The sequence below is a fragment of the Peromyscus eremicus genome, chromosome 10 (assembly GCF_949786415.1).
Source record: "Peromyscus eremicus chromosome 10, PerEre_H2_v1, whole genome shotgun sequence".
Taxonomy (NCBI): domain Eukaryota; kingdom Metazoa; phylum Chordata; class Mammalia; order Rodentia; family Cricetidae; genus Peromyscus; species Peromyscus eremicus.
The window spans coordinates 27972235-27995872 of NC_081426.1; the positions used below are offsets into that span (position 1 = coordinate 27972235).

A 23638-nucleotide genomic window follows, 5' to 3' on the forward strand; every position below is an offset into this window, starting at 1 on the left:
TTAGAAAGTAACACTTTATTAAATACTGAGTCGTTTGGCGACATTTACATTTATCTTTATAAAATTAACTCCTCTGTGGTTAAAAAAAAAAATAAAATAACCTCAAACCATTTGGCCTCTTCTTAGGCAGCCCTTGAAACTGCCTTGAAACTTCAGGGACAGGCAGAACTGGGCTTGCTCTGATAGGAAATCCCTGGGGTTAGGTGCGGTGCTGGCTGGGTTAAGAGGCTGGCTTGATCTGTCCCGACTGCTTGAAACAGCCAAATGTAGGAGCTTCAGGGCCACAAGTTGAAAGAGAGGTCCACCCTCCAGCAGCTACTTGTGTCAGAGATGGTGGGTAAAGGGCAACCTCTTCTCCTCCCATCTGCACCATAGGTAAGTGAATAGTATGTCCATCAGAACCTTAACCACTGAGGTACCCTCTCCTGATCCAAGCAACCCACAAGGGCCTTAGCTAACTCTGTGCTGCATCCCTGGTGGGTTTCTTTCTGGATAGTGCTGTGGCTCTCTGAACCTTACCTCCCTAAAACCCCTCCCTAGGGCCAGGGGTGTGAGATCTTGGCCTCCCCTGGACTAAAGCAAGAGAAGACACCAAAAGCACTGTGGGCCCTCTAAAGCATATGCAATCCTCATGAGTAACTTGGGAGAGCACGCTGGCCTGGCCCTAGGTTGCTGTTCCTGCCTCCCTACCCAGAAGTGGTCCCTTGGCTGGCTGCAGTCATCAGGATACCCTAGAAAAGGACTTCACACTGGAGTGGCACCCCTCTCAAATGTCAGCGTCCACCCAACACCACAGGTCCTGGGACAGATGTAGGTCTGGCTTGTAACTGTCAGTGTTCTGAGGGGCAGATATGATCTGTAATAGAATTAAGGCAAACCGGCCAAATGAAAGCTCTTAGACCAAACTCCAACATCTTGAGGCTTTGGAGCATTCTGTGTGAAATATCAGCCCCACCTGAGGGTAAGTAGGAAGAGAAGATGCTGAAGGTATGTTATAGGGCATTTCCATTAGAATTTCTTCTAAATCAAAATCCTCAACCTACCACAGACTCAAGGCAGAGAGTGGCTGTAGATAAGTGTGTGCTTTCACTAGAACCTTTCGCCAAGGTCAAGGAGCTTTAGCCTCTCCTCATAAGTGGCTAGTAGAGACACAGAATATGCTGTGATGCTCAGCGTACACAACACACATCCAGGATGCAGAAGCGGGCACGGCAAGTGGGACAGGGCACACGGCTGGCCAGCCAAGTGTCAGGGCGCTGGGGATCCTGGCGGCTGGCAAACCACTTGCCCATGCAAGTGAGACACCACATGGGACGGCAATAACACTGCTGGCACTCGCCCACCGCTGGCTCCTGGCAGGTCTTCACCAGCTTCACACTGGCCCGTGTCTGCATGCAGCCTATACAGGCCTCAAGCTCCTACAGAGAGATAGTTGGAACAAAAGGGGTTACAAAAAGGCCTACAAGATGGTCTTGGGAGGAGGGAGGGGTACCCCCCACTCTCCCACTTGGGCCAGCCCCCACCTGGTTGCTGGGCACTGAATAGGCGGGGTTGACCTCCACCAGGGAGGCAAACGTTTCTAGGAAGAGGTCACCCAGGCTCTGGTGGATGACCACGTTGGCCGCACTTCGGATTGGGGCATGGAGCTTCTCACATAGTTCACCATATTCCGCTGAGTTCAGTCTGGAAGAGGCATGGCTTGATGAGCAGAGCCAATCTGCCCTTGAACCTAAAGCCACCCAAACCCAAAAGCAGGCAAGGCCAGGGAAAACAAGCTACCTCAGTGAAGTAGCCACTAAAGATGGCCCTGAAGGTAGAGTCTACAGACTCGGTGGTCACTCATCCCCAATAGAGAGGATAGGAAGAGCCCGGAGCTGAGGGGCCACCAATCTACATTCCTAGGGGATCTCAAGAAGCTGTTGGGACAGCTCGATAGAGCAGAAGGAGCAACAAAGAGAAAGCGTAAGGCAAGAGGGGCCTTGAAGGAAGATGGCGCTAAAGGGGTCAAGTGACTGTTGTCATATAGGCGCCAGGAGTGCCTCAGTTCTCCCCCACCCTCAGCACCTCCTAAGAGGTGCATGAAGTACAGACAGGATAAGTCTTGTGCCCTTCATAACCACCACGCACTTACCGAATATCAAAGGGCTGCATAGCAGGGCTGGTGCTTGCCACACGTATGGTAAGAAGCTGCACAGGTAGGTTTGAGTCTGGTGAGAGATCGTGCTGCCGAGACTCTGTCACAGTCAAGTGAACATCCTGTTGCTGAGCCACATGCACACGGTATGTTGTCACCTTCATTACCCATGTATCTGTCACAATCACTCTAGCACCAGGTGCCCCAGTAGCAAACTTGTCAATCCGCCGGAACTCCGTGTTGATGGAAGAGGCAACCGCTTGCCAACCTGACTGTGGAAGGGCATAGAGGGCCAGGGTTTGGGCCAGTGGGTGTCGGGTCCACTTGTCCCAGGACCAGTAGTAGATCAGGGTACAGGAGACAAGGGGAAGGGTCACAGCCAGAAGAAGGAAGAGCTGCCAGGCCTCTGAGGCCTGACCAGGGGAGTAGAGATGCTTTTCTGAAGCTGCAAAGCACATGCCCATGTAGTAGCCTGCAGAAGAAAAGACATCTCAAGTTCAGGCTGCTGGGTGCTGTCTTCCTCCCATGGTGACCCATCTGAAGACCACAATGATATCCCTGTGCTTAGGTGAAGGGAGGAGCTACTTCCTTTTTTTGCAGCTCTGGCCATAGGAATGATTGGTGTGAGGATACAGCAGCCCAGCCAGGCTCCAGGGAAGTGGAGGCAGGTGTGGTAATAGAAGCACTCAGGCCTGTTTTGAGAGGAAGGTGGGTTGAGGAGACTCCATTGAAGAACAGAAGATGGAGCTGGCCAGCCCTGATCCTTGCCTTAGCTCCTAGGGCATCGTTAGCTCCCAGAACATACTGTCCTTACTTCTGCACCTCCACAGCAGGCCTGCCTCAGCTCTTAGTCACAGCAGTAGTACCACATACTAAAGGAAAATGTTTTCAATTTACTACTATAATTTCACAGAAATAGCCAAATAGGAAAAAACAAACAAACAAAGTTGCTAGGCGGTAGTGGCACATGCCTTTAATCCAAGCACTCAGGAGAGGCAGGTGGATCTCTGTGAGTTCCAGGCCAGCCTGGTCTACAGAGCTAGTTCTGGAACAGCCAGCCTACACAAAGAAACCCTGTCTCAAAAAACAAAAGCAAACAAAAAAGTCCTAGAAAAACAAAAGGACTATGAGTTCAAAGCCAGTGTGGTCTACAAAGGGAGTTCCAGGACAGCCAGAGTTGTTACACAGAGAAACCCTGTCTTGTGAACCATCCCCATCCCAATAAAAACAAAAGGAAACACAATGATACATAGAACTGACCACCAGCGTACCTGAGGCAGTTCTTTGGGCTACATCTTGGTCTCTGAATTTTGCCTCCTCTGAGGAGGCAGATCAAACATAGCCCATCTCAGAGCTGAGACACTGTCCAAAAAAGTAAGCAAGTACTCAATGACAGGGCATGTTGTAAGAACAATGGAACCAGTTTTAGGGCCCTGTTGGCACAACAGGGAACAACTCAGACATCAAAACAGATTATAAATTAGATGGTAAGGTACTATATGGGCAGGCTTCAATCTGCAAAAACCAATAGTAAATGTTTACTTTTACCCAACTCACTACAAGTCAAAATAACTTGTTATGGTTCCGTAGCAACCAAAGTCAGCTCTACTGTCTGCTCTCGATATAATCTCCATGAGTGACTTGTGCTTACTAACTTTGGGTTCCTTGTTCAGGCATGAGATGAGCACAGCTAGGAGGCATCCAAAAACCCACTGGACAGACCTTGGTCAAGAGTCCTGCCTCAGAGCTCCACCTTCTTTATCTCCTTTCCAGGGCACTAGGTTCTCAAGCCAAACAACTACATGGCCATGCCAGCTCCATCTCCAGTTCTCCAATGGAGTCTCCTCAACCCACCTTCCTAACAAAACAGGCCTGAGTGCTTCTATTACCACACCTGCCTCCACTTCCCTGGAGCCTGGGCTGCTGTATCCTCACACCAATCATTCCTGTGCCCAGAGCTGCAAATCTGGCAGGCCATCAGACATCTGTTCTCCGAGACCTGCCTTTCCGTGTCCCTGTATGCTCCAGAGGTCTCCCTCATCTGGTTCCTAGCCTCCAATCATTGCTATATCCCAGCAGTTCCCCTAATGCATCCTCCAAACAGCTGACATATGGACCTCTCAGAGGTTCCACTAGCACATGGGGTGCCACACACCACTCCCTTGGACAGGACCAGAACCCTAGCCCGGCTAAGAAGACTGCATCAGTGTACCCAACCTTGAACGTCTTCATCTCTGGCTGCTCTCTCCACACCCACCTTCCCCAGGTAGCCCTCCGACTCCTGTTGTAATGAGTCAACAGGAGCCCTTTCCTAGAAATCGCCCAACATCTCAACGCCAGTCACAGTGATGTCAAAGACTGGAGTCCGTCCCCGCCCGAGCATCACTCTCAGGCCAGCGCCTGGGCCACCGCCTCCCAACCAAGAAGAGCATAGGATGCCCTAGAGCGCGCAGCTTACAGCCTAGGCTGCAGGGATGCCGCTAGCTTGCACCTGCACTGACCGGCATCTGCGCCGGTTCCGGCGGGGAGCCTCCTCACTCTCCAAGCGCCCGGTTAAGCACCAACCACCAGCCCGCGTACAGGAGGCTCACCCAACGGCAGCAGTGAGTGACACAGGAGCGTGGCGGAAGTGCGACGAAGGTGGTAGGGCACGAAAGCGGCGTCCTCGCTGCCCAGCCAGCCCGACAACAGGTTCTGTACCGTGAGCCCGGCCGAGTAGAACTCGTTGGGCGTGAACACGAAGCACACTGCGAAGACCAGGTAGGCCAGCGTGAAGGTCACCTCAGGGCTGTCCATCGCGACGCCGCTCACCGCACCGGTAAGAGACGGGGGCGTCCAGTCCTGGACAGTTGGTAGGTTGTCGCAAAACCGGCCGCGAGGCACTCTGGGAGATGGAGTTCTAGTCAGGCTGCCCGTGAGGCATTCTGGGAGACTGAGAAACTCCTGTCAAGGGACCCGCAAAGCATTCTAGGAGATGGAGTCCCGCCTCCGGCTGCCCGCGGGGCACTGTGGGAGACAATTACCCCATCAGGTGACCCGAAGAGCACTCTGGGAAACAGAGTCTCGTGAGGCCGCCCGGGGCACTCTGGGAGGACCCTCGGAACCCCGCGCCGACCCACAAGTTGTGAGCCACCCAGAGGCCCCCGCATGGGTGCAGACTCTTCCTTGCAAGCAGCTCGGAGAAAACCCTGCAGCTGGTTCCATTGAACAGTTGAGAAAACCCAAGCAAGGGCGAACCGCTCTCTGACCGCGTTCGCGGCCGACCCTGAGATTGTCGGGGCCATGGTGGATCCCACAGTGACAGGCTACCGAATAGCCGACTTGGCCCGCCAAGCTAGGCTACGGTTCCCACACGCCCCGACGCTCCCGCTGTGCCCTCAGTCCCGGAAGCGGAACTGCCTGCTTGTGAAGGGCGGGACCAGTACGGCCTGCTATTGGCCGCCAGCGGCAGTGGCGTTCTTCTCCTGCCGCGCGCTGATTGGCCGCGGGACGTCAACTCTCGATATTTGAATCTGGGGCGGGCTCCGCGGACCACGGTCACGGACGGCCAGAGCCAGAGCTTGTTTGGAATTACTTCGTCTCGGTTTCTCCAGCTCGGATTCCTAGCGTGGAGCAGGGGCGGTGCTCCTTCCTTGCGGTAGGCGTCGGCGCGGGCCCAGGGCCCGTCAGCAGTAGGCAGGTAAACGGCGACTTCCCATTTCCTGCGGGCGAGGGGTGGGGATCAGCCCCGCGGATCTGGATTCCTACAGGTTGGGTTGCGGCTCCTTTCACCCACAGCTTCGCACTCTCCCTTTGTTGAGGGCCCACCCCTGGCCCAAGGGTCCTCTTTTCTGGGCTAACGGCCCACCAAGCCTCCTAGGCAGGCCTGGCGCCCGCGGGCTGCATTCCGTGCAGGTCTGAGCCAGCTGATGTCCTCCAAAGAGGCCGCACGTGACTATTTATCTCCCCAGGTTCCTGTTGTTGTCGAGTGTGTAGTGTATGAGACTCGCATCTCGGAGCCAGGACATTCTTCACCCCACGTCTCTTTCTTTCACCTTTTCTGCAAAACTGTTCTGTCTGTTGTCTGTTGTCCTGAACCTACTATCTCAGGGATGGTTTCTTGTTCCTGGGCCAGTGCCTCTAAGTTACCCTTCTTATACAGTCTGGCCACAACCTCAGAAGAAATGGCTTTTCTTGGAGACTACAGATGATCCTGCCAGATGGGTTTCCCTTCTTTATAGCATCCTTCTCTGAACAGGGTCCTTCGGGGCCAAGGCCTTTTTCCTCAACTCTAGCTACCAGGGTGACCTCATGCCTGTACCTATACGATTTGATTCAGAAGTGCTATTTTCAGTCATGTTCCCTTAATTTTACACACCTGCCAACTCACTGTTCCAGGTGAGAGATGTCTCTCATCCTTCATTCTCCCACTCCCCATACTCCACCTGGGAGACCATCATCAATTTTAGCTGTATCGTCTCTCATAGGCACCTGACCCCATGCTTAATCTCACTAAGGCAACATCAAAAGCTTCCGTATGCTCCCTCTCCCACCCCACAGTCACTCCTGCACCAAGAAGACAGCAGAACCAAGAAGCCTGGCTTGTCAAGCTTAGTACCCACAAACTCCCTCCAGGGCCTGGGGACATGGCTCAGTCAGTAACATGCGTGACAAACAAACATGAGGACCTGTTCAGGTCCTTGGCACCACCTAAAAATTGGGTGGCGTGGCTGCACTTGCCTCTGATCCTAGCACTGGGCAGGCAGACTGGAGGATCCCTGGAGCTCACTGGCTAGATAGTCTTGCTGAATCAGTGAGCTCCAGGTTCAGTTAGAGAATCCAATACGGTGGAGAGTAATTGAAGAAAACACCTCATGTCAATCTTTGATCTCCCCTTCACCCACTCCCTCACCCCCCCAAAAAAATCCCATCCTAAGCAAAAGCTGGATCAGCTATTCTTCCACTTTCTTTCTTGAAAGACTTCAAGGCCACACAGCCTAAGCTTGTGAATTCCATAGTCATCCCAGTGCCTTTTCCCCATGCTTTCTGATAACCAGCTTTTCAGGCCAAAAATCCTAAACATTGGTCTTGATTTCTTTTCTCCTTACCCCATGTCCTATGTACCTTGCTGAGCATCCTAGTCTACCTCTCTTTGGCTACAGGAACCTCTGGTTCTGTCCTTTCCCTTCCTGTTTTTCCTCATGGACTCCTAAAGCAGAGTTAGCAGCAGCTTCTCTTTGTGATAACCCCCTCCCTAGTACCTCTCCTTGTTCTTGAACCCCCAGGAACCCATGGTCCCCTGCCTCTGCCTCTCAAGTGCTAGGATTCAAAGCGTGTGCCACTACTGCCCAGCTTCTTTGGTTTTCTTAAAGCCAGGATTACATCCCCTAGCTCTTGCCCTACAGTGTAATACGTTAATGGAAGTCATTCTAAATACTTGGTTCTCTTTCTTTCTCAACCTGAACCCTATTAGCAGTTGACAGTATACCTGATACAATACAAGGGACCCTGAGGCTTTCTCTGGCAGATGACACCTACTTGAAGTACTAACGGTATACCTATGAAGAGTGCTAGCTTTACCTATTCAGGAAGAAGTATCTCACTGATGTATTTGTGGGGTATTTCTATACATTGGGCTGCAGCATCATTGACTTCCTAGTGACTAAAACATATTCTTTTTTTTTTTTTTTTTTCAGAATGAGTCTGCATATCTTAAATGACGAAAATGTCCCCAGTGAAAAGAGTTCAGAAAGCTGTGACTTCCTGTTTTCACAACCGGAACTTACCGGAAGATCCTCTGTTCTCCGTCTGTCACAGAAAGAAAATGTACCACCCAGGAACCAGGCCAGAGCCACAAAGGTAAGTGTGGACTATAATGTATGTACTCATCAGGTGCTCTGGGACTGGCTTTCTGAGAACCTTAAACTGTAATGCTTGGGCTTGCATGTGAGGGCTTGTATCATGGAGCATGTACACTCTCCTCACCTTTCACTAGGTGACTTTTCAAACACCTCTTCGGGATCCACAGACACACAGGATCTTAAGTCCTAATATCACCAGCAAACTTGAGACTCCTTTTGCTCTGGATGATGATATTGGATTAGAAAACAATCACTGCGTCTGCTTACAGAAAGAGAAGTAAGTGTTGATGCCATTTCATGTCCTGCGAGTCTGTCCTCTCTGAGGGTTGTTGCAAAACCTTCAGTCCTGTCATAGCTGGAGTATTTTTTTCCTCTGGTCACTGCCCTTAAGTGAAGAATCTGGCACAGTTGTTGGTGGAGAGTTAATCATGAGATAATTGGACCATTTTAATTCCATACTTCACTCTTTGGCTGGGCCCCTACCACCCAGTCTTTATTTCTATAACTTGATGGAATGACCAGATCGCATTTCCAGAAAAGGTTACCTACAGTCTCCTTCCTATTGAGTTCCGCTCATCTCTCCCTCCTTGAAATCAGCACTTGCCTTCCCACACTCAACACTTGGAGAGAGCAGATAGAACTCATAGGCAGAGAAATTATCATGTGATCAATTAATTGGAGCTTGGGAGATGACTCCCTTGGTACTGTTTGCTACACAAGCATGAGGCCCTAAGTTTAATCCTCAGTACCTACATTTTAAAAAGCCCAGAACCTGGGCTGGAGAGATGACTCAGTGGTTAAGAGCACTGGCTGCTCTTCCAGAGGACCTGAGTTCAGTTCCCAGCAACCACATGGTGGCTCACAACCATCTATAATTACATCTGATGCCCTCTTCTGGTGTGCATAAAGACAGAGCATTCATGTACATAAAATACATAAATAATAAACCTTTAAAAAAACAAACTCAGAACTATACACCTTTAATTCCAGCCCTAGTGAGGTAGACATAGGAGAATCTTTGGGGCTTTCTGTCCAAATCAGTGACCTCCAAGATATAAAGTGGAGAATGGTTGAGAAAGCTATATCAAGTATTGATTTCTGGCTGCTTAGGCACATGTACATACACCACACATGCACAATGTGCATACACATCCACATATCTGCATGCAAACATCCACAAAAGAGAAACTAGTAAGAACAGTTTTGGCTAAAAGGATGGGGAGAGGAGGGTCTTGGAATTAGCACTTCACCAATCTGATACCAAGAACACATCTTTATCGAGAGTAGGAGGGGTCTCTGGTATGATTTTGTTCTGTTTTTACTGATTCCACTGTTGAAACTTTTTATTTTTTATATATATATACATATATATATATATACATACATATATATGTATATATATCATAGAAAAATATGAGTAATAATAAAACATCACTCCTGTGCTCTTAACTTAATGCCACGACATTTCTCTGGGTTGTGTGCCAGCTCTGTCCTATCGAAGCACCTCTAAATCTGTTGCTCTTTTCAGGTGTCCTTGTTAATTTACAATTTTATTTTGTATTTTTCTGAAATCCAGTCAGATGAGATTAGCATTTAAGTCAAACACTTTTGGTCTATAACAGCTTCCTCAGAAACACAGAGCCAGTATTGGCAATTGGCTGCTATGAATCTAACTTACTTTGAGGCCAAGGAAGTTCTTGTCTCTGCCTTATCTACTGGGAGGGCAGCTCTGAGTAGTCACTTGTGAGCTTATCCTTGGTGACCTAGACACATGTATGTGCCATAATGCCATTCATCATTTTAAGGTATTCTGCTGATGCTGCATACTAAGGACAGCATGATGCCCAAGCTCATGGAGCTTGTTTGGTGGAGGGTGGGGGAGTAACCAGAGTGATCGGCTAGGTATTTGATTTTTTTCAGGGATTATCTTCTAGTATGGCCAAGGTCCCAACCTAGGAGGTGATGTGGCAGTCTTTCAGTTCTTACCTTACGAAAGGATGGATCCAATCAAGAGAGACATAGGCAGTTTAAGTAGGAGATTATTTAGCACAGAACCAGTTTAGTTAGTAAAGCTAAGCAGAACACTCAGACCTAATTAATAAGGCCTCAGCCTGCCCCAGGATTATATCAGCAGGCACCCAGACCCCCCTTCCTTCCATTTGTGTTCATCTAGTTCTAAGAACTAAACCCCAACTGGCCCTCTTTAGGCAGATGGGGCCACAGACCCAAGTCCTCAAGAAGAAGCCATTGGCCAAATGGTCATCCATTCAAGTCATGACTCCATAAGGCTAGAATTTGACTTCTCTGATGATACCACCAACACAAAAGTGTCTTCACCAAGGACACTGGCAGAGAGACCTGGCCTCCAGCTTCTCCTGAAGAAATCAGAGGCCAGCCAGGAGCAGGCCCCCAAAGAAGCAGAAGAAAGAGATGGGACCAGAGAGAGAGATGAATGTCCCCAGATTGCTTCCTGGGGCTCTTACCACCTTAACTGGGGAAAATTGGATGACTCAAACTTCAGTCTATTTGGAGGTGACTCCAAGTATAATGGCAAAAAAGCTAAGTTCCCAGAAAGTCCCAAGAACAGGTTGGCCTTGCCTGTGGCTGAGTGGCTGAGTGCTGGGCCTACAGACGTGGAGAACTCTCCAAGCCAGTAAGTAGGAAAGGGGAACATTGGCATGTCAGGAGCAGTTTTGTTTTGTTTTCCAAGACAGGGTTTCTCTGTATAGCTTTGGAGCCTGTCCTGGAACTCACTCTGTAGACCAGGCTGGCCTCAAACTCACAGATCCTCTGGCCTCTTTCCCCCAAGTGCTGGGATTAAAGGTGTGTGCCACCACTGCCTGGCAGCAGGAGCAGCTTCTTAATGGTGTGTATAATCTGGAGCCTAAGTGCAAAAATAGTTTATTATTTTATATGTATTGGTGTTTTGCCTGCGTGTAGATCTGTATGAGGGTGTCAGAAGCCCTGGAACTGGAGTTCCAGACAGGTATGAGCTGCCATGTGGTTGCTGAGAATTGAACCCAGGTCCTCTAGAAGAGCAGCCAGGGCCCTTAACTACTGAGCCATCTCTCCAGCCCCGATGCCACTTCTTTACATAGCCAGCATACTACTTCCCTTCATGGTCTCAAGACAAACAGATTTCAGGATTGTCCAAAACTAAAGCGGCACAGCTTTAGAGTCCCTGTCCCAAGACCATGGGAGAGGTGCTCCAGAGTTGTCTGTCTTGAAGCACAACAGCACATGTCCAGCTTAACTAACAATCAGTACGGGTAGTTCACCTCTAATCTAGGACTGTAGCTGAGGAAGTCAGATAAGAGTTTGAAGCCAGACTTGTCTATGTGGTAAGACTGTCTTTCCACAAAAAAAAAAAGGAAAAGCATAGGCTACCACTCAGGTGAAAGCTGGTTGGTCCAGCAGTCCACTGCCTTAGGTATTCCAGGAGGCAGCTGTGACAATGAAATTAGGTGCTAACGTGCCAGCAGCCAAATAATCTGTTACCTCCAGAGAAAACTTTCGTGTATCTTTTAGCATGAGCAGCTTCTCAAGTTAAATAATAGTTTAATGCCAGAGCAGGGAACATAGGGAAGACCCAGCTCTGATGACTCTGTCTCTCCAGTCAGCTGCCTTTAGCCCTAGTGGATGATACACCTGTGCTTCAGATGGCAGTCGAGATCCTAAGCGCAGAAGGTGAGGTACAGGTATGTATGTGTGCATAGAGAGGTACTATCACCATTGTTATATACTATGTAGAAAAAATTAACAGGGCATCCAGGTGTGGTACATACTTTTAATCCCCAGCCAGAGACCCTGTCTGAAAACAAAGAAAAATAACATGGCAGAAGAGGCCACCAGCAATCTTCTGGTGACAGGGTGGGACACAACACTACTATTTCCCTCCCCTAGAGCTGCCTCCCCATCTGGGTTTATTTTAAAGAGAATAGGTAAGGCAGACCACCCCCCACCCCCCCACCCCCGATCCAGGACCTCACTGTGCAAGGTGATGCTTCCCTTTAGGAGGGAGTCTTGAATTCCTCAAGCACTTCAGCTTCCACAAGTTTTCTGGACAGTGAGCTGGTGGCACCTCCTATTGAACCAGTGCTAGAGCCTTCTCTTCAGGGACCAGAGTCTATCATGGATGACAAACTGGTGGCGCCTCCTGTTGAGCCAGTGATGGAGCCTTCTCTTCAGGGACCAGAGTCTATCATGGATGACAAACTGATGGCACCTCCTGTTGAGCCAGTGATGGAGCCTTCTCTTCAGGGACCAGAGTCTATCATGGATGACAAACTGATGATGCCTCCTGTTGAGCCAGTGGTGGAGCCTTTTCTTCAGGGTCCAGAGCCTATCTCAGATGACAAACCGATGGCGCCTCCTGTTGAGCCAGTGCTGGAACCTTCTAATCAAGGACCAGAGCCTATCTTGGATGGTGACCTTGTCCCTCCTGAGCCAGTGCTGGAGCCTTCTAATCAGGGACCAGAGCCTATCTTGGATGGTGACCTTGCCTCTCCTGAGCCAGTGCTGGAACCCTCTCATCAGGGACCAGAACCTATCTTGGACCCAAATGAGGAGAGCTTCAGAGACCCAGCAGAAGGTATGTAGCCCCAAGGTGTCACCATCAGTTCCCTTAAAATCCCTGTGGATACTTAACACTCTTCGAGTTGCAGGTAGTTATTCCACAGGCTGTTTCTCTGGCTAATTCACATGTAAACTTTTGGTCCTTAAAAAGATGAGATACTCGGGGTTGGGGATTTAGCTCAGTGGTAGAGCGCTTGCTAAGGCCCTGGATTCGGTCCTCAGCTCAAAACACAAAAACAAAGATGAGATACTGTCTTAGTTAGTGTTATTATTGCTGTGATGATACACAATGACCAGTCAGGCAGAAGTGGCACACATCTTTAATTCTAGCACTTGGGAGGCAGAGACAGGCAGAGTTCTGTGAGTTCAAGGCCATGCTGATCTACAGAGTGAGTTACAGGACAGCCAGGGCTACACAGAGAAACGCTGTCTCAAAAAGACAAAGAAGAAAAAATTTCAAGGTCCTCTTTAGCTACATAGGGAGTTCAAGCTAGCCTGGGCTGTCTCCAGAAAGAAAAAGTAACAGGCCACTCCATGGATTCCACATCATCACATTCAGTGAAACTTGGATAGAATTTCAAGTGTCTTTACTGAATATGAAGGGGGAGAGAAGGATTCCTCTCCCTGTATAACACTGGGGCCTTGGCTCAGGCTTCCTTCATAGAAACAGGGAAGCTGCTAGTCAGGCTGCTGGGAACAGTCTCTGAATTTTTTTCAAAGAACAGTGATCCTGTTGGGCATTGGTGGCTCACACCTTTAATCCCAGCACTTGGGAGGCAGAGGGATCTCTGAGTTCAAGGCCAGCCTGGTCTATAAAGTGAGCTCCAGGACAGCCGGAGCTGTTACACAGAGAAACCCTGTCTCAACAGTCCCCTAACCACCCCCCTCAAAAGAACAGTGATCCTACTCTGCTAAGTACTTGGGTATGCAGCCCTCGGGGCCTGCAGTATTTGAGGTGAATGACTACTATTATTCACTCTTTCAGTTCTAGGTACTGGCGCTGAAGTGGATTATCTGGAGCAGTTTGGAACTTCCTCGGTAGGTACTTAGCACTTGATGGGAGCCTGAACTGAAATGTGTAACCCAGTCAGCCTCGTCCATTTACCCTTGGTGCCTGGAGCATCCTGCAGTTCCTGTATAGTGTCTGGTCATGTCTGAGTCTAAGAGCCCTTGTCTTGCACAGAGTTCCAACCCAGGTGCTCCCCTCACTCCTAGATAATTCTGGACCCATCGATGTGTGTTGTCTCCCTAGCCCCCTTTGCTCAACAAGATCACCCTGGCTCATGGGCTGTGTCTGTTAAAGTAATGGTGAATCTTGCTGATTTTCCTTGCCCCATCTCTCCAACTTTCAGTTTAAGGAGTCAGCCTGGAGGAAGCAGTCTTTGTACTTGAAATTTGATCCCCTCCTGAAAGAAAGCCCTGTGCGGCCAATGCCAGTGGTCCCGGTGACAAATAGGTATGTCACTCCTTTGAAGATGTTAGCATGTATACTAACTGATTAAAAAATTCTAGAAAAGGGCTAACTGAACTAGAGTAAGTAATGGTGCCGGACAAACAGGACAGGTAGTGTGTGTTTTAGTAAGGAGCTCTGCATCCTCTCTTCACACAAGCCACCTAGTAGACACAAGTAATAAATACACAATAAGGTACCAGACTGGGCCAGGTCAGATAGTATTTGCTTTTATGAGTGGAATTCTGGTTCCACAGTCATGCCTGTTCCTTCATGAATCACCTAGGACAACTTAGACTGTAAAGGCAGATCTGAATAGTTGGGACAGAAGCCATAGGGCTTCAAATCTAACATTTATGGGAAAAGTCCAGGCTAGTGTCTACTTTTTTGAAAAGAAAATGTAATCGAAGTATATTGAGAATTACTTGCTAAATCAAACATAAGACCCTTGAAACCAGAGAAGAAAAGATTTGCCACCTCTAACTAGGTATTCACCCTGTGCAGTCTGAAGACACCACAGTAAGGTAGCTACCACGTCTGCATAGCTTGCCATGACCAACAAAGCATCAGGCATGAGTAGACAGGTAGGAGAAGGGGGACATGAGCCAGTAACTGCCAGGCCCAGTTCTCCATTTTGGACTCCTAACCTTTGTTTGTTTGTTTGTAGACTAAGACCCAAACACAAAGCTTGTTAAGACAACACAACTGACTTTTATGCCCTAATCAATACTCAGAGCATGAGGTGATCTTGCTTCCTGTTTGGTTTCAGTATACAGGATGCAGATGAGTCTAGCTCGGGAAATCCAGTGGAAGCCAAGCTTGTGGACCTAGATTTCTTGGGAGCTCTGGATGTTCCTGTAAGCACTTTAGCATCATTGGAGCAATTTTTGTGGTCTAAAGAGATGAATGAGATCTTGAGGGCCTATGTTGTACCCCCACAGGTGCCAGGCCCATCTCTGTGTGTCCTTGAGCCTAGAGGTCTCCTTCCTGCAGAGCCTATTGTGGATGTGCTGCGATACAGCCAGAAAGACCTGGATGCATTGGTAAGAACAGGCTGGTAGCTACTTTGTAAAAATTGGAGGCTGTTTGGAAAAAGAGCTGAGAGCTAGGTACAGGTTATTCTAAGTGCAGTTTGTGCTATGACCAGATACACACAAGCTGCCTACAGGAATTTCCTACATGCATCTACCTGTCTCAGATCAAGGAAGAGCACCAGGACAGGCCTGAGGGTCCCACACTGAACTTGGGCCTGTGATACCTGCTTACATACAGCCAACTGGAACAGGGTTATGGCACCCCCTTGTGGCTAGTTGGTTAACACACACACTCCCTGGGTGCCTGCTGGGTTCTACCACAGCAGGTTGCCCTCATGAGCATAGCCAGCAGCCCTACTTCTTGGCTTCGTGAATGGAGTTCCCATAACTCAGTGGCATGGCTCCAGAGACCTTGGATGTGAATGAAACAGTCCCTGGTGAGAAAGACACCCCACAGACCTGTGAGTGGTCCATCTGCCAACCCATGTGTGTGGCTTTTGTAGGTGAATGCGACACAACAGGAGAACTTGGAGCTGAGGAGCAAGTATGAGGACCTCAACACGAAGTACTTGGAGATGGGGTAAGACTGCAGGCACCAGTGCTGACCTAGATCTACCTGCACGATGAGCCACAGATACTCATCCTCTCTCCTTCTACAGGAAGATCGTGGATGGGTTTGAGAAGATTGTGTACAAATCAATGGGTGAGTGCTAGCTGTGCCCCTCCCCTCCCCTTGTGTTCTGAGGTGACAGTATACTGTCCATTTCTTCTCCTAACCTGTGCTCTGAGAGGTGAGTGTTCCTGTTTGGTTTCAGTATTCAGGATGCAGATGAGTCTAGCTCAGGAAATCCAGTGGAAGCCAAGCTTGTGGACCTAGATTTCTTGGGTAGATTTCTTGGGTGAAGGGAGGAAGTACCCATGTGACTGACATTCACTGAACAGCTGGTGGCCAAGGCTCTAAAGAGGGACAGATGCCATGCAACTTGTTACACCATGCACTGTCCTGGCTTCCCCTCCCCAGAGATAATTGCAAGTATCAGAGTGGAAACCCAGGTGTCCCTATAGGGATCTGTCAAGCCAATAGTGGCCAAGACAGGTCTTCCTGCTCTCCTTCCCCCTAAGACCCATACAGCACATGACACATGTCCTCACATGAACCTTAAGTCCAGCACACTGGCACTTGCTTCTTCCAGTCTTGCTGGTGTTTGCTCAGCATCTCACTGGTAGGTCCTGGGCTAAGCTCCTCATGAGGCTGGCAAGAAAGCAGCAGCCACGTTCTAGGCCTATGTTACATCTCAGAGAACATGGGGGGTGGGTGCTTGTGTTATGGGACGCTTAGTAATGTCCATACCTGATGCACCTTGCTCCTGGTTCCCCATCTGTCCTGCTACTCTGTCTCACCCCTTGTTTCAGAGCTGTTTCTGGCATTCAGTATAGTAGCTGCTTCCTAATCCCAGATACTTAACTTTTTAAAGAGGATGCTGAGAAACAGAAGGAACTCTCAGAAGACAAAATCAAGAAGGTTCTGAAAGAGAGAGACCAACTTACTGCAGACCTGAACTCTATGGAAAAGTCCTTCTCTGACCTTTTCAAAAGGTTTGAGAAGCAGAAAGAAGTGATTGAAGGCTACCGCAAGGTGCGTTGTATCCCCTTTGGTCCTTTTATAGGGCATAGCCCATAAGAGTGGGGCCATGAGCTGTGCTATGTGTTCCTGGGTCCTTGACTACTTTTTGTTGGCACCAGGCCATGTGGTGGCCTATCAACAAGACAATCTGTACCCAGCAGATTCTGGTGGAGAAGCATACCCAGATCTGTGAAGTGGAGTCTCAGAGGAGACTGGGGGTTTCCCCATTCAGTGGTAGTATGCCTGGCATACATGAAACCCTTGGCTTAATCTCCAGTAACACCCCTCCATACACACACACACACACACAAAAAAAAAAAAAAAAAAAACAACCTTGCAAGAAAGGGCAAACTGAGCTGGGCAGTGGTGGTGCACGCCTTTATTCCCAGCACTCAGGAAGCAAAGGCCGACCTGGTTTACAGAGTGAGTTCCAGGACAGCCAAGCTACACAGAGAAACCTGTCTCAAACAACAACAAAAGGTCAGGTGGTGGGCAAACTGGATTTTCCCCATGGCGTCTGTGGAGAAAACAAGTCATTTGGGGACCAGCTACTGAGTTCTAGGACCTCCTGCTACATGACCCGCAGTAGTTCACTTTTCCCTGTGGGTACGAGAGGCCCAAAGAGTGCTATGGGGAGCAAGGCTGCATATATCCCTCATGGTTGTGCTGCCCTCAGCCTGCAGTGTGCAGTGGTTCTATTCATGCCTTGCACTCTTAAGCAGAAACTGATGTCTGGTACTACAGGGTCTGGGGATCAGACCCGAGTCTGAGGTGCAAGTCCTGAAGCTGTCCGCACCTTGAAGGTGGGATGGACGTACATGTACATCAAGAGGACTTTTGTAAAGGGAAATGTCAGGTTCTGAATCACTAATGTCCTCAAAGCCTTAAGTGTCTACAGTCTGCACCTGACCCTGGGACTCCCCATATGCCAAGCCTGGACAGGCTCTGGCTCTGATGGAACAGTGCACCATTAGTGTTTCCTATCTGCTTATTCTCAAGAATGAAGAGTCACTGAAGAAATGTGTTGAGGAATACATAGTGAAGGTTGAAAAGGAAGGCCAGAGGTACCAGGCATTGAAGGCCCATGCAGAAGAAAAGCTCAAGCAGTGAGTTCCAGATACCCATCCTGGGGGGGAGGCCTAGCCAGCTTGTTGCTGGGCCAGGCCTAGCCTGTGTCTGTTTCTGCCCTCAAGGGCAAATGAGGAGATCGCCCAAGTACGTAGCAAGGCCCAAGGAGAGACACTGGCCTTCCAGGCAAGTCTGAGGAAGGCACAGATGCAGATCCACTCACTGGAGAAGACTGTAGAACAGAAGGTAAGGCACGGGAACCCCAGGCCATGCCCTGCGAGTTGACTTTGATACAGAGACTGCCTGGCCATATCTTTTTTTAAATTTACATTCCCTACTAGCCACTTCTTTCAGGAAGTCCAGAGCCAGCCTTTTCCTTTCTAGTCCCCTGTCCTACTTGAGATGGGTGGGATCTTCCTAGCCAGTTGCCACTCCCTCTGAGACTCTACAGAAACCAGCCTCATCTTTTCTCCTTCAGACTAAAGAAAATGATGAGCTGACCAGGATCTGTGATGACCTCATCTCTAAGATGGAGAAGATCTGACTGCAGCAGGCCATCACCAACCCTCTGTTTGCCCGTTTCTTTGTCTGTATGATTTGTCTCTTGTGTGTGATCTTTAACCCCTGTTCATTTCTAAGTTAAATTACTTTGAAGACTAAAGTTTAATTTCAAACTCAAAAGTCAACCCAGGTTCAGCTTGTTTGAAAGTGTCTTTCTACAGTCCTTATATAACAGTGGTTTTCAACCTTCCTAATGCTGCGACCCTTTAGTACAATTCCTCATGTTGTGGTGACCCCCAAACCATACAATCATTGCTGCTTCCTAACTGTAATTTTGCTACTGTTATGAATTATAATATCTGTGTTTTCCGATGGTCTTAGGCAACCCCTGTAAAAGGGTCATTTGACCCCCAGGTTGAGAACCGCCGTTATGGAAACTTGGGAAGGAAGGTGGGGTCTAGTGAATCTGGTTAGTTTCAGAGACTTCCTGAAGCTGTTGTGTTTTTACTTCCTGGAGGTTCAAATGGAATGTTTTGCTTCCCTTTATCCGGTATCTTCAGTAGTTTCCCTCCAAGATGGAAAGTTGTCTCTTGAAGAACTGGTCACACAAAGCCTAGCTCTGGCCTGAGCCTCAGCCATCTCGTTTCTTTGGCTGTAAGAAAACACCTCTTGAGCCTGCTTATCTGTATCTCCCTAGGGAATGAGCAGATAGGAGGTGGTGGGTTCAAGTCCTCCCCAATTTCCAGGCATCTAGTCAGCCACGTAGCTTGGGAGAAAGGCACCCTGTATTTGAGTTTCTGTTGCCGTGAAGAGACACCATGACCACAGCACTTTTTTTTTTTTTTTTTTTTTTTTTTTTTTGGTTTTTCGAGACAGGGTTTCTCTGTGTAGTTTTGGTGCCTTTCCTGGAACTCACTTGGTAGCCCAGGCCGGCCTCGAACTCACAGAGATCCGCCTGGCTCTGCCTCCCGAGTGCTGGGATTAAAGGCCTGCGCCACCACTGCCCGGCCAACCACAGCACTTCTTATAAAGCATGGTAAGAAGCATGGCAGCATGCAGGCAGACTTGGTGCTGGAGAAGGAGCTGAGAGTTCTACATCTTGATCCTCAGGTAGCAGGAGACTGTACCACACTGGGCATAGCTTGAGCATATATGAGACCTCAAGCCCTCCACAGTGACATACTTCCTCCAAGGCCACACCTCCTAATACTGCCATCCCTATGGGCCAAGCATTCAAACACATGAGTCTATGGGGCCATTCCTATTCAAACCACCACACACCCTATCCCAGAGACCTTAGGACCATATAGATCAAAAGCCAAATAGACCCAAGTTTCTACATAAAATCAAAGCTGTCGGGCTGTAGTGGCGCATGCCTTTAGTCCCGGCACTCGGGAGGCAGAGGCAGGTGGACCTCTGTGAGTTTGAGGCCAGCCTGGTCTACAGAGCAAGTTCCAGGACAGGTTCCAATGTTACACAGAAAAACCCTGTCTCGGGGGGGGGGGGGGGGGGACCAAAAGCTTGATGAGTTTGCTTCTGACCTGACACAAGGGTATAGAGGTACCTACACCTGTGGCTGCTAAGTAGAGACTCCATGTGGTAATGAGCCCAAACAGACCTGAAAAAGAAATGCTGTCTCAAGATGGCAGCAGCCGCTCCCACTAGTTTCCAGCTTTCCGCCATCCTGCAGATAATGAAGGGAAGCTGTGGACCATGGTACACCAGGACAGACACTTAAAAGGTCAGTGTCTAAAGCTGAGGATAGGTAGACCATCTCAAGGTAAGCAGCAACTAGGGTTAGTGCCTCAGAAGACAGACCCCATTGTATGCTACCCTGGCCCTGTAATAAGAGTGGATGGGCACACGTGTTGACTCCAGGACAGGCCCAGGAGCTCTACAGAGCCCAGGAATTCTAAACAGGCATCGGCCCACCCTCTGGTCCTAAACTCAACTGTGACCTTGTCAGCCCCCTCAACCATCAAGCAGGCTGAGGAAATCTGCATGTCTAAGTGGGACTGAGAATCAGTACTGCTCATGTACTTCCAGAAGACTCAGTGTAGGGGTTAGAGCACAGCATACAGGGACAGGTGCCCAGGCATGTGGCTGAACCTGAGGCAGTGTTTCCTCTGAAAAGAGAATGTGGGTCCCACCCAGAGAGAGACCCAGGCCAAGGTCGCAGCCACTCCAGAAGTAAGCATCGCTCAACCAGTGAAGATTGTGGACCTGCTGTGAAGATTGCCTGCTAGTCTGCAGCTGGGGGCTGGAGGGCCTCAGGAAGTTACTACCAGGAGTTAAAGCCAGCTGTGGGCCACAAGAATCAGTGTGCTACCGGTAATAGAGATAAGTGGGGGCCTTTATGGAAAACAAACTCAGAAGCCAGTAACCTGGGCCTCCCAGAATGCCTGTGTTAAACCTGTTTGGAGGATAGTGTCTTGTTAAGGCAGAAGGCTGGTAGAACTAGATCAGACATTACTAGGACAGGTGTCTGATCAGCTCTGTGGGGCCTGGTATCTCTGGGCCTTGGACCTCTCTCCTCAGCCCAAGTCTCCCAACTCACCACCATGTTCTTCCAGATCCACGGACCTCCTGACTGGTCTCGTAGGACCATGGCACTCCTTGCCCAAGACCCTTTCCACAGCAGCCTACACAGATAAAGATGTGGCAAGCACACTCCCCTAGGGGGTTCTGTTTGCTTTTTTGTTTTTATACATTATCCTTTTTTCCATTTATTTTACATAGCAACCACAGTTTACCCTCCTTCCTTTCCTCTAGTTCCCACCCCTGACCTAGCGGTTCTTAATTGCTGAGCATGACAGTTTGCTAGGTTCACTTCCGACACGGGCACTGAGGCCCAGAGAAACAGCACTCACTGAGAAAGGCTAGCAGATGCAGGGCATGGCAGCACCTCTCTCACCTGGGTTTAAGGGTCCAGCGGGGCCTGAAGCCTTGGAACTGACCAGCTGCCCACAAGCAGGGTAGCAATATGGTTGCAAGGGTTTCTTGTTGCTTGGGGCACTGTTAATGAGGCCTTGAGAAGTAGAAGGGCTGTAGCTAGGCCTCCTCACAGGCTCTGTCTGTCTGACTTCTCCAGTCCTTCTGAGAGCTGCCCTATACCCTGCTGGGGCCTCTCCCAGCCAAACCAGAGTCTGTCCAGAGAAAGTCCTGCAGGCAGCTGGATGCATTAGGGTAGCCAGCCTGGCCTGGGGCCATGCTGAGGACACCGGCCGCCCAGCAGCAGCCTGGGCTGAGCCACTTGAGGACAAAGGAGCCTTGTGTGGCTGAATGGGCATTTATCCTGGGGGCTGAAGGGGGCCCTGGCACTGGTCCTCCATGAGTAAACATGACCCTAGCTGGGCACACAGCAGCAAGGCCAGACTTCCGTAGCCCCGTGTCCCTTGACATTACACAGTGGGTACTTGTGGGCCTCTTGCCAGGGCAGAACATGGGAACAGGGAATGCCATGCCCTAGAGGCAACTGGGAGGAGGAGGAGGGGTTATTACAGTGCACAGAAGTAAAGCATCACAGAAACCCTTCCCACCATGCCACAGCTCCCCCAGCTAGCAGCCAACCTCCACTGTTGAAGATAAGATGTGAGTCTTCCCTAAAAACGTGTGTGCTGAAGCCTAAGTTCCCAACAGGATAGTGTGAGACTTTAGTATCCTCGAGGTCATGAGTGTAGAAAAGCCTGATAAGAGGAGTGTTAGCCAGGCATGGTGGCACACACCTTTGATCCCAGCAACTGGGAGGCTGGGGAAGGCGGATCTCTTGAGGGTGAGGCCAGCTTGGTCTACACAGTAAGTTTCAGGACAGCCAGGGCTACGAAATGAGAACTTGTCTCAAACCACCCCCTGACCCTGCCTCGACCCAAAATAGTTGAGCTCAGCCGTATGAACATGGCTAGCACAGGCCAGGGCAACTGCTTCCCCAGACACTGAATGGGCTGCACCTGTCCTGTTTAAGAGGTCACTGTCCTGTTTAAGTCCCCTCCCCAGCCCATGGTGACTTTACTTTCACAGCCCTGGTAAAATAAGCTCACCATCAGAGCAGCGGCCAGGCCACAGCCCACCCCTTTAATCAGCAGTCATAGGCCAGGGTGGTGCTTCTGGGAGCTTGAGCCCCACCAGATGAAGCCTACTGACCTCTGGGTTCCAAGACCACAGAGGAGTGAGTGGGCCCAAGCTGCCTTCCTGGGCCAGACAAGATATGCTTTAGAGAGAGTTAAATGGACCCTGCTAGTGGATCTCCAAGCGAGCATCATCACCCACAAGATGGTGCCTTGCCGGTTCACAGCCCTGGACCCCTGGCTCACTCCCGTACAGCCTCCTCCTGGACCAGGTGCTGCACCCAGCCCATGATGAACCCTAAACACTCTGGACCCCTCAGAGTCCTCACTAGTGAAGGTCCAGCCTCTGGAAGGCCCTCAGGGGTGTTTGCGTTAGTAGAACCTTGACATCCAACCCTGAACCCTGAACTTCCTCTTTTGAATCCATCTCTGCCTGAAGTGAGATGAATCCATCCATGTCTCTTGTCTTTCTGGAGAAGGCCTCAGAGAGGCAGGGCTTATAAGGAGGCCACCCAAGAAATAGGAACACACTGGAATGGGTAGACTCACCTCTGCATCTGAAATGGGCTCTACCTTTCTGGGGTGTGCTCAAGGATAAATCACAGAATTGAGGTATGCCCAAGGAATATAGAGAATCCCCACAGCGGCCCTATGTATGTAGGGGCAGGCACATCTGTGCTCATGTTACTCAGTGGCCTCTGTTCCTGACCCCAGGAATTGATCCCAAGCCTTGGATTTATCAGCCATCCGGTCAGGCAGCCTGCAGGGGGCACCATTGGACAGGCCTGAGCCTCTAATGTAGCCCACAGGCGCTGTCTCCACCAAGCCAGCCAGCCTTCCAGGCTGCACGTGGGCCTCTAGTCGCAAACCTTGGGGCAGGCGCTGAGGACCCTTTAGGCCCTCTCATCAGACTTTAACCAGCTAGCTATAGCTCTGATCATGAATGCCCTCGCCAACTCGCACCCCGCCTCTGTCAGGAGGAACCCCATGCCAGGCCACAGCAAAGAGGTTTCAGGCCTACAAGGGGAGGAACTAGTCATAGCAGGCACCATCCCATGCTGTAGGACAGGAGTCTGTAGCAAAATAAAACCTTACCCAGGGCTCAGTGGTGAGCAGATGCGGATGCTGCATCCCCCAAACGCCCACTCACCATCATCTATTCAGGGCTGGCTACTCTCCCCTTCACATTCTGAAGGAGCAGCCAGAACCCCCAGAAAACCTGGCATCAAGCTCCAAACTGAAAGATCACAAGTATACGTAAAATGAATCGAATGAATTACATACACTAAGGCACTCACACACGTGCTTGTCTCTTCTACTCAGGTCAGCAAGGAGTAGATGAGAACAC

General features: G+C 49.8%; 2 protein-coding genes across 2 annotated transcripts; one reads left to right on the forward strand and one right to left on the reverse strand.

Annotated features, from left to right (window-relative positions):
- On the reverse strand, positions 1 to 4991 carry Tmem129 (transmembrane protein 129, E3 ubiquitin ligase). The gene is made up of 4 exons (XM_059275688.1): positions 4726 to 4991; positions 2132 to 2606; positions 1524 to 1683; positions 1 to 1418 (listed from the first exon to the last, which is right to left on the reverse strand). The coding sequence occupies exons 1-4, from the start codon at positions 4928 to 4930 to the stop codon at positions 1170 to 1172; spliced, it is 1089 nt and encodes a 362-aa protein (XP_059131671.1). The 5' UTR covers positions 4931 to 4991; the 3' UTR covers positions 1 to 1169.
- Positions 4992 to 5199: 208 nt separating this feature from the next.
- Tacc3 (transforming acidic coiled-coil containing protein 3) lies at positions 5200 to 18406 on the forward strand. Its single transcript, XM_059275687.1, has 15 exons — positions 5200 to 5813; positions 7810 to 7972; positions 8109 to 8251; positions 11591 to 11672; positions 11989 to 12565; positions 13535 to 13587; positions 13902 to 14005; positions 14769 to 14856; positions 14941 to 15042; positions 15537 to 15613; positions 15693 to 15736; positions 16509 to 16669; positions 17657 to 17763; positions 17851 to 17971; positions 18204 to 18406. The coding sequence occupies exons 2-15, from the start codon at positions 7811 to 7813 to the stop codon at positions 18267 to 18269; spliced, it is 1887 nt and encodes a 628-aa protein (XP_059131670.1). The 5' UTR covers positions 5200 to 5813; position 7810; the 3' UTR covers positions 18270 to 18406.
- Positions 18407 to 23638: the final 5232 nt, after the last annotated feature.

Bases quoted from the DNA above. Each gene is read 5' to 3' on its own strand.
- Tmem129 (XM_059275688.1), bottom strand. From the start codon at position 4,930: ATGGACAGCCCTGAGGTGACCTTCACGCTGGCCTACCTGGTCTTCGCA. The intron at 2,607-4,725 runs GTGAGCCTCCTG...TTTCTTCTGCAG, and splicing joins TCACTCACTGCTGCCGTTGG to GCTACTACATGGGCATGTGC. The intron at 1,684-2,131 runs GTAAGTGCGTGG...TGCCTCTTCCAG, and splicing joins ATGCAGCCCTTTGATATTCG to ACTGAACTCAGCGGAATATG.
- Tacc3 (XM_059275687.1), top strand. From the start codon at position 7,811: ATGAGTCTGCATATCTTAAATGACGAAAATGTCCCCAGTGAAAAGAGT. The intron at 13,588-13,901 runs GTAGGTACTTAG...TCCAACTTTCAG, and splicing joins AGCAGTTTGGAACTTCCTCG to TTTAAGGAGTCAGCCTGGAG. The intron at 17,764-17,850 runs GTGAGTTCCAGA...TCTGCCCTCAAG, and splicing joins GCAGAAGAAAAGCTCAAGCA to GGCAAATGAGGAGATCGCCC.